This window comes from Gymnoscopelus microlampas (genome assembly GCF_963454915.1).
Source record: "Gymnoscopelus microlampas genome assembly, chromosome: 24".
NCBI classification, from domain to species: Eukaryota; Metazoa; Chordata; class Actinopteri; order Myctophiformes; family Myctophidae; genus Gymnoscopelus; species Gymnoscopelus microlampas.
The window spans coordinates 29423432-29438602 of NC_139961.1; the positions used below are offsets into that span (position 1 = coordinate 29423432).

At 44.4% G+C, this 15171-nt stretch overlaps 2 protein-coding genes across 5 annotated transcripts in view; one reads left to right on the forward strand and one right to left on the reverse strand.

Annotated features, from left to right (window-relative positions):
• LOC311040720 (ankyrin repeat domain-containing protein 10-like) overlaps positions 1-5495 on the forward strand; it is a 454992-nt gene extending 449497 nt beyond the window's left edge. Inside the window, exon 7 of the transcript XR_014600291.1 lies at positions 5476-5495. The gene's annotated coding sequence lies outside the window, so the exon portion shown is untranslated. The remainder of the gene's footprint in view (positions 1-5475) is intronic.
• LOC311040716 (diacylglycerol kinase zeta-like) overlaps positions 1-15171 on the reverse strand; it is a 168239-nt gene that overhangs the window by 96067 nt on the left and 57001 nt on the right. For 2 of the 4 annotated variants that reach the window (XM_084051063.1, XM_084051062.1), the window contains 5 exons: positions 4483-4591; positions 4039-4134; positions 3161-3238; positions 1899-1961; positions 200-256 (listed from right to left, as the gene is read on the reverse strand). In XM_084051063.1, coding sequence (XP_083907189.1) covers positions 200-256; positions 1899-1961; positions 3161-3238; positions 4039-4134; positions 4483-4591 — 403 coding nt within the window. Of the gene's footprint in view, positions 1-199; positions 257-1898; positions 1962-3160; positions 3239-4038; positions 4135-4482; positions 4592-7004; positions 8421-15171 lie in introns of all 4 variants that reach the window. The other 2 variants (XM_084051060.1, XM_084051061.1) reach the window with 2 other exon arrangements.

Sequence of the window (15171 nt, forward strand, 5' to 3'; positions counted from 1 at the left end):
TATTCAGCCAAATCTCTCTCTCTCTCTCTCTCTCTCTCTCTCTCTCTCTCTCTCTCTCTCTCTCTCTCTCTCTCTCTCTCTCTCTCTCTCTCTCTCTCTCTCTCTCTCTCTCTCTCTCTCTCTCTCTCTCTCTCTCTCTCTCTCTCTCTCTCTCTCTCTCTCTCTCTCTCTCTCTCATGAAGAATATTCCACAACTTACCTCTCTTATGTTTCGAGAGCCAGACTCTCGGAAGGATGGTTTACATCTGAAATTAATCTGGAGGAGAGGAGAGGAGAAGAGAGTTTTAGTTGATGAAGTGCTGATCCAGTATTTACCCCAAAAAGAAGATATTCTGAGCTGTAAAACTGAAGGACAACACCAGAAATGGGGGGGGGGGGGGGGGGTAGTGGACACTGTCCCCACAGTTTATCTAGAATATGTGTGATCAGGAAGGTTAGAAGACGTTGGTCAAAGCAAGACGGCCTCAAGCTTTCTCAGCTCAAAGCACCGGCAAGGAAATTGCACATGAAATCAACCAAGGAGCTTCAAGTGCGGACAACTGCATCAAAGAATGGTGGAGCCATCTCAGAATAGAGAAGGTATCAACAATAACAAGATTCCCTCATGAGACATTACAAGTGAGAAGGACATAGCAGACAGGTGACATTTTGCGGCAAAGTAGACGGGACATCTATTATTGTCACTGAAAGAGTCTTACGATGACTCTGCCAGTGTGGATACAGTAGTGCTACTGCAGTGCCTTGCTCAAGGACACAATGTGAAGCACATGGAGTCTACCTGGTATGAAATGTACTGTACAAAAATAAAACTGCGACTTGACTTTGTCAGGTCACACGGCTGTCAATGGACACACTTTTGAGTGTTAACCACTTAAACCTTATATACTTTGTCGACTGGTGTCCCCTAGGGGTATATACTTGGGCATCTTCTTTTTTTCCCCTCTACTCTGAATGTCTTTTACGAAAAAAGCTGACACATTTCTGTCTTTTTATACCGAATGTTCACCTACTGTGACATGCCCAGAATAGGAATACTTAGGGTTTAACAGGATCAAACCTGTGACCTTTCTGTTGCAGCCCTAATATAACTGTTGACGTCACATTTGGTTTCATGATAACCAGCCTCCACACAGCCTAGCAAGGACGTCAGTATCATTTTGTCTTTGACATCATTTATTTCGTCAAGCAAACGCTATGCAGCTTCATTGTCTCAGAAAGTCACCCGCGTGCCATGAAATGAAGTACCCATATTAAGAAAACGATTAACAGTAATCAATCAATCAATCAAGGGTGAAAAGCCAGCCAACCAAAGCTGCCAGAATTCCTGCACCACTTTGACAGACAGCAGAAATTACTCATACAGTGTACAATGTAGATTGGAAGCAGAAATGAAATGGCCCACTTCTTGATGGCAGAGAGAAGAGGTGGGTGTTTGGCATACGGTATTAAGTTGGAAAATTGACAGAGGAAGGAGGGGTGGAGGTGAGAAACGAACGTACGCCCGTCAGGCCCGGGGAGGAGGCGAAGCAGGGAGGGGACCCTTCTCTTTTAATTTCCTCAATTCAGACGTGCCGTGTTGATTTTCTGCACAGTTCAAATATTGAAAACCACTCACCAATCAGCTCCTGTCGCATCGGTTTAATCAAATGTTCTGATTTAAACACGATAGCATTTTTTTTTTGGGGGGGGGGGGGTGGATCTTCCATTTCTCGCTTCTCCATTTGAATTGATTGGATTAAAAGTGAACCCTTAACCCAGCCTGCGGCGGAGTATTCCACCTTGAATACGAACGAGGGAGAAACCACGTCCAGACCGGAGGAGAAAGAGGGAGAGGGAGAGGGAGAAGGAGAGAGAAAGGGAGAGGGAGAGAGAGAGGAGGGTGAGGAAAGGTATCTCACTCTAAAGCTGGGGTCATTGGCCGGCAGGTTGTCGTCCAGGAGAATGGCTCTAGAGCTAGGGAACTGGAGAGGGTAATAGATGATGGTGTTGGTACAATGCAACCTGAGCCTTCCTTCCTTGCGCTTATAAAAAGGCGAGGGCAGTCAGTTAAGTCCTTGCCTTTGTTGTAGTTTCTCTCTTTTATTGACACGGACAGTGGGAAAGCTGAGAAGGAGGACACGAAGGAAGGGAGAGACGGTGGAAGGGTTCTGACTCGCTATGCGTGCGGTTTGCGGAGGGGAGCGCGTCTTGACCGCGGGCTCCATCGGTACATCGACAACCCGTCAACATGGGGGTTTGTGAGCCGTCAGGGAGGAAACGCTTTCATGAACGCACCGCGCGTTTCAACAGGCAATTATTTCAACACACTGAGCGATGTTCAAAAACATACAATATATTATTGATTTCAGCTGTTCCAATTCCAAACATGCAAGTTTATATGACCCGTTTTAATTACTACAGTCTGTATTAGTAGTTTAATGACTTGTATTAAATTGTATTGTATTTTTTATGTTCAAAGTACTGGTATTTAAGTTCATAACATGTATATAAGTATTACTAAATGCATTTGAAATTAAATAAAAATGTTACACTGAATAACATATTGTTAATATCCCTTTATTGTTACATTTCTGACTATTATGGGCTATGAGTGACTTTACAGTGTATTACTGGTGAGATCGCAGATACGCAGTATGGCCCCTGGAGTGAGTGTGGAAATATAGTGGCCCTCTCCATCATCAAAGTTGCCCACCCCTGCTTTATAGCAACGATTACTATGGGAATATAGAGCTATTTTAACTGAACACTTATTTTAACTTACACACCGACTTTAATTTCTCTCCTTTTTCCCCCTATTACAGGCATGCAAACAGCCCCGAGGTGAAAAAGGTGACAACATGTTGTTTTCTTTCGGGTCAGGTGTCACACAATTGCCCTATTTGGGTTCAAAAAAGGTGACTGTAGCTGAAAAGTGACACTTTTGCATGTCTGTATTAGCAGCGCGCACGCTACTGCTAGTGTTCTCTGTTAGGAATTCAAATGAGCCTGCACCGCCTGCCAAGGAACGACAAGACGATGCCTCGATGACGGAAGCGCTAATTGATACGCGCCACACACACACACGGTGAAACGAAAGTGAGATCAGCGGAGCGCCACCTCCCCCCCCTTGTGACTCGGGGGTGAATAATGGCTTCCAACGGAACCCAGAGTGTAACGTTACCTTCTCCAGTTGCTCTATGCAGATGGTGTGGACCACAATCTTACAGGCCGCACACTTCCTACGACTCACTGACTTTTGCTGGGGAGAGAGACAGAGAGAGAGAGAGAAACAGACAGATGAAAGTAAAAAAAACTTGACATATTTGAATAAATGCCAACAATGGTGAACAAAATTATCCCATTAAGACCTGGAACTGTGTCATTTTTAGATTCAAGCTAAAAAGCATTATTTTACACTTTGGGCTATTCAAAAATAGCACATATACAAGCTCATAGCGCGGCACCGAGTGCCGCGCTACGAGCTTGTAGATCTGCTATTTTTGAAAATTCGTGAAAATGTGTGCAAATCTTTGAAAATATATATTTTTAAAGCGAACATTTTTAACTAAAATCTTTGCTTCTGGGGGGTCCCTGGAACAAAATATTTTGATGGGGGTCCGCGGCCAAATACATATAATTTTGGGGGTCCTTGACATGAAAAAGATTGAACACCACTGATATAGAAACATACGTTTTTCAGAATACTGTTGAGCGTTAGGAGACATGTAGAATCGGCTTCAGGTCTCAATGGGTTAAATGATCAAATAAAAACATTTGTTCTTTGTGACCTTTGATTATGTAGAAATATTATGTTGTCAAATGTATATCTTTTAGGGGGACAGTCGCTAAGTGTCTGCTATTCTAAACCCCTTCCTCCCAGGGATCAATAAAGCTTTATCTGATCTTTTCCCCATGGCCAGGGTGCAGTTGGTGAAACAGTAATGCCACATCTGACCACTTGAGGTCAGTCTTGCATCACTAGCAGATGCTGCTGAGTGCTGAATTGAGTAACGGACAGACCAAGCGAAAGGGACACTGACAGACAGAGAGGTTACCAACCAGTGTTTTGGCTATACAGTGTTGTTCTCCTACATAACAGTAGTCTCCAGACACGTTGGTCTCAAACCAGATGTGGTCTCCATACAATGCTGAGTCCTGGGCAAAAAAGAAAGGAAGTACAAAGAAAGAAGACAAGACACAAAGAGGAAGAATAAAACCGAGAGAGAGAGAGAGAGAGAGAGAGAGAGAGAGAGAGAGAGAGAGAGAGAGAGAGAGAGAGAGAGATGTTAGAGGAACACAATACAATTTATTTCTAGTACACATTTAATTCATTATTTGCTGCTGTGCAACATGTGTTATTGTTGGCTTTCTTCCATGCTTTTGTGGTGGGTGGGGTGGAGAGGAGAGGAGAGGAGAGGAGAGGAGAGGAGAGGAGAGGAGAGGAGAGGAGAGGAGAGGAGCGGAGAGGAAAGGAAAGGAGAGGAGAGGAGAAAGATAACTCACGGTCCAGTCCACGGTACTGCGTACATTTCGTTCGGGGTCGGATCTGTTCAGACTTGACGTGCTGGGCTGACATGGCAGATGATGCAGGCCAGACTTGGCTATCGCTTTCCTGGATTATAAAAAGATAGACGGATGGATGGAGCGGAGTAGAAAGGGGAGGATAGAGAAGAGATAAAAGAGTAGACAGAAAGATTGGAGGAGAACAACAAGAGAGGACTGTGAATGACACATTCACATTAAAGCATTTAATACACTGGCATGCCTAATGAATTGGAACACAAATTAAAAATGTATTAATTAATTGCCAATGTACAAGCTCACAAGTTATAAGCTTATAGATCAGTTATTTTTGGAAATAAATAAATGCATGTCATTACCACCTTTCTTCCCCAAGAATGTTCAAAACATCTTTGTAAAAAAGTAGTTAATTCCAGTTTGACCTCAGGCTACATTCCACAACCCTGTCCCAAGTGTCACATATCACACAGTAGTAGGACATTTGGACGTTTTGAGTCAGTCACCTATTGCCAAGATCCAATATTCAGTTCAACTATTTATAATCTTTTGAAAAATATGATAATACCACCCTACATTTTAACTCCCAACACTTTATAAAATAAATAATCTTTTATCCAACCAGGTGTTGAACACACGATACAGGAGAACAAAGAACAACCCAAATCAGACATCATTCAAACATGATGTTGCTACTGGTATGGCTGCTTGCCAGTACAAATAAGCGGCATTCCTTTTGTCGTCATCATTTCATAGTTAAAGCTGCAATCCGGAACTTATTGTTAATGAATACAACGTTATTTTAACCAATCTGTATGCTAGAGTTAACCACATGAACCCTAGCGTCCCTACTTTGGACATACTGTATCATAATAATAGGCGGATATTCTGCAAAAAAATAGCCAATGTACAAGTTTGTAGATGGGCTATTTTCAGCACAAAGATTTGGTGTAGACTAGAGGGTAAAAAAAAGCAGAGAGCCTAGTATAGACCCCTGGGGGACTCCGGGCCATTTAAGTATTATGTTGCTACTGGTATGGCTGCTTACCAAACATTACAAATAAGCAGCGCTCCTTTTGTTGTCATTTCGCAGTCAAAGCTGCGATTCAGAACTTATTTTAACATACAATGTTACTTTAATTCATCTGAGTATGTTGATAATATATAACTAGTACATCTACAGTGGTTGGAGGTGGTCTCCCTTCTCTTCCATTGAGACAGTTAGACCTTGGTGTCATATAAGACATTGGCTCTCAGGGTTCCGTGGGGGGCTCCAGGGGGTCCCCAGCAAAATGTGTTAATATACTAGCATCACAATCATTTTAAACACTTTAACCTTTTATACTTTGGCTATTCAAAAACAGTGAATTTTTTTTTTTTTAAAGCGAACATTTGTAACTCAAATCTTTGCCTCTGGGGTCCCTGGAACAAAATATTTGTGATGGGTGTCCGCGGCCAAAAACATATCATTTTGGGGGTCCTTGACATGAAAAAGTTTGAGAACCACTGATATAGGACACCTTGGACTCCGCTGGTCAAGTGGGGATTCTGTCTTTGTTAAGTGGTAAATCTTTGGTCTCCCACGTGGGAGACTCGGGTTCAAATCTTGGGTAGCATATTAAACGTATGGATTGCAGCTTAATAGCATTAATACAGCTTAAGGCATGATGCACGAGTGCGCACACAGATGTTTCTGCACATGAGAGTCATCTGTGTAACCAGGTCAGGGTTCGTAACACACAGTTGCTTATTCCTGATTCATACTTGCAGTTACACTGCAAATACAGTGGATGATCTACAAGCTCACGATGCGCTGTGAGCTTGTAGATCAGCGATTTTCAGCGGCATGCAACTAGCTTCTCTCTAAACTCACTCTCTGTGCGCGCACACGCACACAAACACACACACACACACACACACACACACACACACACACACACACACACACACACACACACACACACACACACACACACACACACACACACACACACACACACACACACACACACACACACACACACACACACACACGGGTAGCAGGTGCACTTCCTCTAAACTGGGACTGGATGCTCTAAAATATACACTTGAAGTTAAATCAAACCCACTATGATGGCTGCACTCCAGACTTGAATAAAACATAATAATTAAGACTTCAGCTCAGTTTCTTTTCATATTTTTTTCTTAATATTGTGTTTGTTTTGGGGCAAAAAAATTAAGTGAAAAGATATATATATTTTAATTCAAGTCTGGAAGGGCATCATGTATTTATTTATTTTCTTACCGTGGCTTAACGTGACTTGTAACACACACACATGCACCTACACACACTTACCACATAAAACACTCATACACACATAAGACACACAACAGAACACAAACAAAATACAAATGCAGTAAATGCTCAGCGACAGTGAGCCATACTGTAGTTTCTCTCTCACAGTGCCGTAGTGTAGTATCACTCTCTAGGGGTGTGCACGTGTGTGCGTGGGGGTGACATTACATACGATAGGAAGTTGTCCCAGGTATCCAGGTTAGGGTCATAGTACATGGTCTCCCCCAGTGGCGAGGAGCTGCTTCTGCAGAGCTGGTGCATCAAAGAGGGACACAGGTCTGCCCCCCCCAGGTAGGAGCTCAGGGCCGGGGACGTCCAGTGGCTGAGGTTGGGGCTGGTGCTGGAGGTCTGGAGCACGTGGTTCAAGGCGCGACACACGTGTCCCGACGGCCTGCGCTTGTAGCGTCCGTAGACGCCGTACGCCATCACGCGGCTTTGGTGCACCGAGTCGGCCGGGAGCAAGTGGGAGGAGTTCCGCCGGAGGCAGCGGGGGGCGCGGAGCATGTGGCGGGCGCCGATGTTCTCCATGGTGACCGTCTGGGACAGTCGGGGCCGAGCGGCGCAGACGGCCTGTCGGTTCCACTCCGCTGTGCAAGACAGTGGCCTGTCGGTGCTGTCCGTCCCCGTCTCTCCGCAACCTCCTTCCTCCTCCCTTCCTGCCTCCTCGTCCGACCCAGAATAGGAGGACAGGGATGTTTCCGTCTCTGCTTCGTCGTCCTCTTGCCCCTCCTCCTCCCCGTGCCCCACTTGCCCCCCCATTTGGACCAAACTAGCAAGCAGCATGGATGGTCCCAGCAGATGGGGTTCGATAGTTTTCAGTTTGAGGCCGTGCCTCCTTCGCACCGCCAGCCCCCGCCGAGCGTAGTGGGGCTTACTACACCCCAACGTATCGCCTCGTCTCCGTCCTGCTCTATCTCCATCCTCCTCCTCCTCTCCTTCGTCGTCTCCAACTCCTCCGTTCCCGCCCGTCGTGATCGTCAGCCCCACCCCCACGCTGGACCGGCGCCTCTGCGCGCTGACCGCCAGCGCGCCGATGCTGGACCGCCTCCTCTGGCCGCCGTGTGGCGGAAGCGCGACCACGGACGACCTCCTCCGCTGTGCCAGCCCGGCCGAAGGCAGGCCCACGCTGGAGCGCCTCCTGGCTTTGCTGGCCGCCACGGCGGGGCTGGGCCGGTTGGCCCTCGCCTTGCAGCGCCGGTGGAAGTGGCGGCGGAAGAAGGTGTCCATGGCGACGAGCAGGGAAGGAGACGTTGTCGCTTGTGACGGTGGGACGCAGGATCACGTCATGTGTGCGGGGTCGGACGGGTCACACGTGACACCGTCTGATGTGTCAGGAAGGCAATGGCTCTCTGATGCTCAAACAGGCAAACGGGAGGTGCTGGTGATGGTGTGTTGCAATTCTAAGTCTTTTACGTTTCCAATTCCTGTTCCCTCTGCTATCAAAAGTTTGCATCCGAACAGAGATGCATTCAGACAGTTCAACTCTTCTCCTTGCCCGAGTCAGCCTCCTCTCCTCCTGTTCTTCTCGCTTGTGCCTTGTCTTTGTCCCTCAGGCCTCTTTGATGACATGCTGGAGGTTACAATCAAACTGTCACGGGATAAAGTTCCCGTGTTAGTAAACAAAAACACAGATCTTTCAGTAGGAATAACTAGCTGCCTCCCTAACAGTTCCTGGACTTAGAAAAAATAGCTCCCACAGTGGTTTCAGTGTTGGATTATACTAGTCCTACTGTATGTTTATCCACTTAAATTATTCATCTAATCCGGTAGCTCTGTGATGCAGTGCTGCGTCTAACACCTTGGTCAACATGTGTCGAAGACGTATTAAAACAATTCCGTTGACTGAATAAATTGCTCGTTTCTATCAACGTGTTTGCGCATATTTCTTTATTGGGCCAGCCGAGACGACGAGAAATCGTGTTGTTTGTCCCTGTGAGTAAACGGGAATCGAAACGTGGTGGACCTGAGCCAGGGGCGAGCCTGTCACCACCCCCGAACGCCGATCGAGGTCACTTGAACCATAAAACTGTGACTGCTCTGTAACCCCCGTTCTCCTGGTGTGTAATTCTATCCACCCCGCAGTCTGGAGAAAGTACAGCCGATAGCAGCTCACTGGTCATAAACATGCATTCGCGCACGCACACACACACACGCACACACGCACACACGCACACACGCACACACACACACACACACACACACACACACACACACACGGGGGACAGGTAGTGAGTTTTAGCGCGTCACTGAAAGAGGAACACCATACAGAGGATCGGATGGAGAGATTATTTATAGAAGTTTGACCTGGAGGTGGTGGCTAAATATAGAAACGGCAGGACTCTGTGGACCGGTCAACCCTTACACACCCAAAACGTCTGACCTCGAGTACATCTGACACTGGAAAGAGACACACATTACAAACATTGACACGCTCCCCTCTACATGCCTAATCTCAACGCTTACTTACATTAGCCCAGGGGTCTTCAACGTTTTTTCACGCCAAGGATCTCCTAGCTGAGAGAAAGATGAACCAGGGACCCCCCACTACATGTTGTGCTGCAGAAAGCTTCATATACTTGTTTGACAGCCCCATCGTCAGTGTTGGATTCATGTTAATGGTTATTTTCAGACATTTAACCACCTAAACCATCAATACTTAGTAAACTTGATCTTTCACTCTGTATTTCGTCTGCTCTTTTTTCCCTCTCTTTGCTGAGGCGTTTGAGCTTGTAGATCGGCTATTTTCGGCTAATGTTCCCCTCGGAATAGGGATGCTAGGGTTCAAGTGGTTCATGTAAAAACAATATCCTATCACACAAAAACTTTTTCTAATCCTAACCCTCCTCGTCTCTGTGACCCCTGACCCCTAAAACAGACCATTCTGACCCTGGGTCATTTCTCCGTCCATGTGAATATATAGGACGGGAGTACAAAGGCAGATGCCAGGACAAAATGCACATGGGAAATACATGCGTGTGAACCAAAATTGCATTGTGCTGGCAGTTAGAGCAGTGGTTCTCAAAGTGGGGTCCTTGGGGGGGGGGGGGTCTAGGGGGTCCCCAGCAAAAGTAGTTACTGTAGGATCCCAATCATTTTGAACTACTTTATCCATTTATATGTTGGCTATTCAAAAATAGCAGATCTACAAGCTCACAGCGTGTCACTTTGTGCCACGCTGCGAGCTTGTACATCTGCCATTTTTAATATTTTTGAAAAAACGTGAAATTGTTTCATAATTCCTTTAATATTTTTGCTTTTTTTTTAATTCAAATCTTTGCTTCTGGAGGTCCCTGGCACAAGACCTTTTCAGATGGGGGTCCGTGGCCAAATACATATCAATTTGGGAGTCCTCGACACAAAAAAGTTTGGGAATCACTGCTCTACGCACTCCTACAAAGCAAAAGCTGCCAAAATGTTAATCTAAGAAAATGATAAAAGGAGCAACATGTACAACCAGTACCCTCTAAAAATCTCTGACCCCACTGGCCTCTTCTCACAGAAGAAAAGAAAGTAGGTGCAACTGGTGAACTGATGAACACTATATTGTTAAGGCCCTTGCACTCAAGCAAGCAATTTCGTATTGATCGGCCACCTTTTGAACTGGAAAAATGATGCACCTTTGCAGCCACTCGTCGGACGGCCATTCCTGAGTAGGTGTGCAAGAGGTCAATAAGATGTCATAAGTTGTCATTTTTGTTTGTTTTTCTCGTGAAGTAATCATGTGCAAGGGGTTTAATGTCGACACTCTCTTAACCAAAAAGCGGTGAGCAAAGTCATTGTTCCTCTCAGCAAGAAAAACGTTTGACATTTCCACTTTAAACTGGCTAGTGATTACAATCCTACATAACCCGTTGAATAGCCCAATGAAAGGGCTAAACCACAGCCATAACAAGATGTTGACAAACAATATTGGTAAATATGAATCAATATTAACTGGAGTGGAGTTAAATCAATGTCCCTCAAAACTATTAACATAATGCTGTTGTTTAGAATTTACTATTTTCTTTTTTTTTTGAGGGGCCGGGGTCATACATTTTTCTTTGAGGACTTTGCCGGCCGGATTGAGATGATCAAAGGGCCGGGTCTGTTGCCCATGTGTACTTTAACTGAACCTGATCTACACAGGATCTCTTCACTTGTATTTTTGGCTACTGTGGCCCCCAGGATATGGATGCTGGGCTTCAAGTGGTTAGTAGGCTACAAGTAATTCAATTAAATTAATGGAATTGGATGCCGTACTTGATGAAATGGTAAAACATTTAAACATAGTTATATGACCTATAAGACCTATTTTTATACTTTGTCTTACAACAGTGTTGTGTGGAAAAAGTATCCACTCTACAATCCAACATTCTGTGACAGTAGCAGGTCAACAAGCTCACAATGTGTTGCATTGTGAGCTTGTTGACCTGCTACTTTCACAGAATGTTGGCCTATTTTTACCAAATGTGTGTCTATTTTAGCCTTTTATGACATGGCCAGAATAGTGACGCTAGGGTTCATGTGACACAGAGACAGAGACAGAGAGAGGCAGAGTGACAATGCACAGGAGATTTGTGACCTACAGTACATAGTATTAGTTGTATTAGTGTGACAGTATTAGCGAGGAAGCTGGAGATTGACCCTGTTTGCGTAGGCACAGGATATCCTTTACTTATGTAAAAGTATCAATACCGCAATGTAGAAATACTCTGTTAAAAATTCAAAATTTACTTGAGTAAAAGTACAAAAGTATTGGCATCAAAGTGTACTTAAAAGTGCCAAAAGCAAAAGTACTCACTATGCAGAATATCCCATTTCACAAGTCACAAATGTACAGTATAAATTGTATAAAATTCCTTTGAAAATAGCAGATCTACAAGCTCACAAAGCGTTACATCCACGCCACGTTGTGAGCTTGTTGGTCGGCTATTTTCAAATAGCCAAAGTATATATATATATAAGGCTGAAGTGGTGTAAATGTATGTTTCTAAAATCTACAAAGTAACTCAAAACAAAACCTTTCAAATAATTGCAGTGGAGCAAAAGTACAAGATTTGCCTCTGCGATGTAGTGGGGGTAGAAGTAAAAGTATTCAATATTACAAATAATCTAAGTAAAAAATACCTCAAAATGTTACTTAAGTACGGTACTTGAGTAAATGTACCTAGTTGCTTTCCACCACTGACCCTTTCCTTCTTGGATCAGACGTCACCAGCTGTTCTGACGACCATGTACAGCTGCCGTGGGATTACCCAATACATGTTTTTTTTCTCTCCCCGTTTAGATTGGCAAAAATTATCCTATATAAAGTAAATGCTTCATTCATAAAGGCCATAATTCTTTGTAATTCAGTGTTAACCCATTTAGACCGGGAACGCATCTGTGTAACCACCATATTTTATACTTTGGCCATTCAAAAATAGCTGATATACAAGCTCATAGCGCGGCACTTGGTGCCGCGCTATGAGCTTGTATATCTGCTATTTTTGAAAAATCTCGAACTTTTGTGCAACTATTTGAATATATGTATTTTTAAAAGGGAAGATTTTTGACTCAAATCTTTGCTTCTGGGGGTCCCTACCACAAAATATTTTGATGGGGTCGGCGGCTAAATACAAGTAATTTTGGGGGTCATTGACATGAAAAAGTTTGAGCACCACTGATATCATAGCAACAATAGTTTTTCAGAAAACTGTTAGGATTTAGAAGACACCCCCAGAAGCAAAGATTTGAGTTACAAATGTTCGCTTTAAAAATATATATATATTCAAAGATTTGCACAAATGTTCACGATAAAAAAAAAAGCAGATCTACAAGCTCGTAGCGCAGCACAGAGAGTGCCGCGCTATGAGCTTGTAGATCTGCTATTTTTTGAATAGCCAAAGAAATCAAAAAATGACACAGAGGCTTTCCCGGTCTTAATGGGTTAAAGGACGCCCTGTACTGACACAATGACGTTTGGCTAACCTAAATAGACTCAATAGAAAGGAAATAAGCAAGCCCTTTTGTATTGTATTGTTACTCTATTCTATTCTGTTGTACAGTCTACTGTTGTGCGGTGTTCTGTTCTGTTCTGTACTGTGAATAAAATGACTTCTATACATATAGCAGTCACGATATTTCATCAATAGCGGTAGGTACAGCTGTAGCCACAGAACAAGAACTATTACAACGGGTGTGTTCCAAATGCAAGCAGGTGTTTCCATTCTATCTCACGTCGTGATGCTATCAAACAACAACTGTTTAAACATTGTGTATCAAAGGTTTTTTTTCCAGGAGCTTGACTGAGACGTCGTAGCTCTCTTTTGTCCTCCCCTTTCAAACGGTTGTTGCTAAGTAACCAGTCATTCCATATCAGGAGTAGGGATGGGACTTTATGAAAATTAAATGTCATGATTTTTTAGGCAAAAATAACTGCGATTAACGACATTACCGCAAATCTTATGCTTAAAACTTAAAATGCCACTTTTGTTAAACACTGGCATCCATATTCTGGGGGGAACGTTCTGCAAAAAATAGCCGATCTACAAGCTCACAACGCGTTGCGACCCAAGGACCCCTGGGGGTCCCCGGACCTCACTTTGAGAGCCAATGGTTTAAGTGGGCTAAGCAGCAGTGTGTGAAACAGTGCTCTTAATGACAGTGTTTGTGTGTGTGTGTAGTAATCTCCCGGTCCATATTAGTCTCATTGCTGCCCTGTCATCTGTGTGGTTCTGCCCGCCATACACAAACACCACACAGACACCTCTAATGTGGAAAGACATCACGCCTCCTCCCCGTGTTTACACCTCTGTCTGTCCTGTCTGGGGGGTCTATGCTGATTGTAGGGGTGTGCGTGTGCGTGTGCGTGCGTGCGTGCGTGCGTGCGTGCGTGCGTGCGTGCGTGCGTGCGTGCGTGTGTGTCTGTATATATGCACGTGCAAGATAAAGCATTCCTCCCTCGCGGTTGCTCTCTCCCTCTGTGTGTGTGTGTGTGTGTATGCACGGGTGCACGCGCAAGATAAAGCAATGTTACTCACTCCTCGTTGTCTCTCCCTCTGTGTGTGTGTGTGTGTGTGTGTGTGTGTGTGTGTGTGTGTGTGTGTGTGTGTGTGCCGTGCACACATGTGTCGGTCTCATATCTAGTTATGCAACAACTGCCCTCTAGGCCTCTACAATGATAATCCCCTACCATAACAGGAGAGAGAGAGAGAGAGAGAGAGAGAGAGAGAGAGAGCTCAACAGTCATCCACATAAACGCACAGGTCTACAGTATTTCATATCGTTGCTGTCGGGTGGAAACCTTGTATGTCCCAAACCGTTCCTTTTTTTATTATTATATCAATAACATTTTCAAACAGTGAAAATAGCTGATCTACAGGTGCACGACGCGTTGCATCGAGCTTGTAGATCGACTATTTTCACTACTTTAGCGCGACACTCCTGTATGATGAAGTAGGGCATTAATTGACGGGAAAAAAAACGCAAATAGCTTAAATGTGGAGATACAGGGTTTCTGTCGGACGACGACGATGTGCAACACGGTGCTTCATTGCCGGCGAACAACGAAGTACTTTGAATAGAGGCTGGAAAAACACAGCTCCATTTACATATTTAGATAGACCGGGAGGGAGACGCATTTACATAATACTATGAATAGAAAGAAAGCCTCTCTTGAAAAGGAACACATTATTATGAAATACTACTGGTTTCTACAGAGGAGCTACCTGTCTCACAATACCAGTCGTGGCTGTCGTGCAGAAACCTCTTATCTCCACGTTTACATTTTTTTTTTTGTGTTTTTTCGTAAATTACCGGCCTGCTTGATCATACTACAACTACAGAGTCACACAAAGGCATCGGAAGTAGCAGATCTGCAAGCTCGAAACGCGGCGCGAAGCGACGCGTTTCGAGCTTGCAGATCTGCTACTTTTGATGCTTTTGAATTTGAATCGTGAAAAGTAACAATTTTGGACATATGCGTGTGTCTCTGTCCACCCGACAGAGACGCAGTCCTAAATGGTTCTTTTTTTTTAAACTGCTCAGTAACAACGCAGTGTCACACGCCGCAAACAGTGGCTCTCCGGTGTGGTTTCACGCTGCGAAAATAGACGATCTATACAAGCTTCTAGATCGGCAATTCTTTTCCAGCGTGCGACACCGGCTTTAGCGAGACAAAAGTATTTACATCAGACTATGAAAACCAAGAACCAGCACGACAAACAAAATAAACTTCCACTTAAAAGCATAGTTATGTAACCTTGCCCTGTGTGTTTACGTAACAAAGCAATAAAATACGTGTTTTATCAATTTCCCTCTATGCGGGGAACCAGCATTTATCAGCCACTGGAGTGTGTGGTGTGATGGTGGTGTTTACC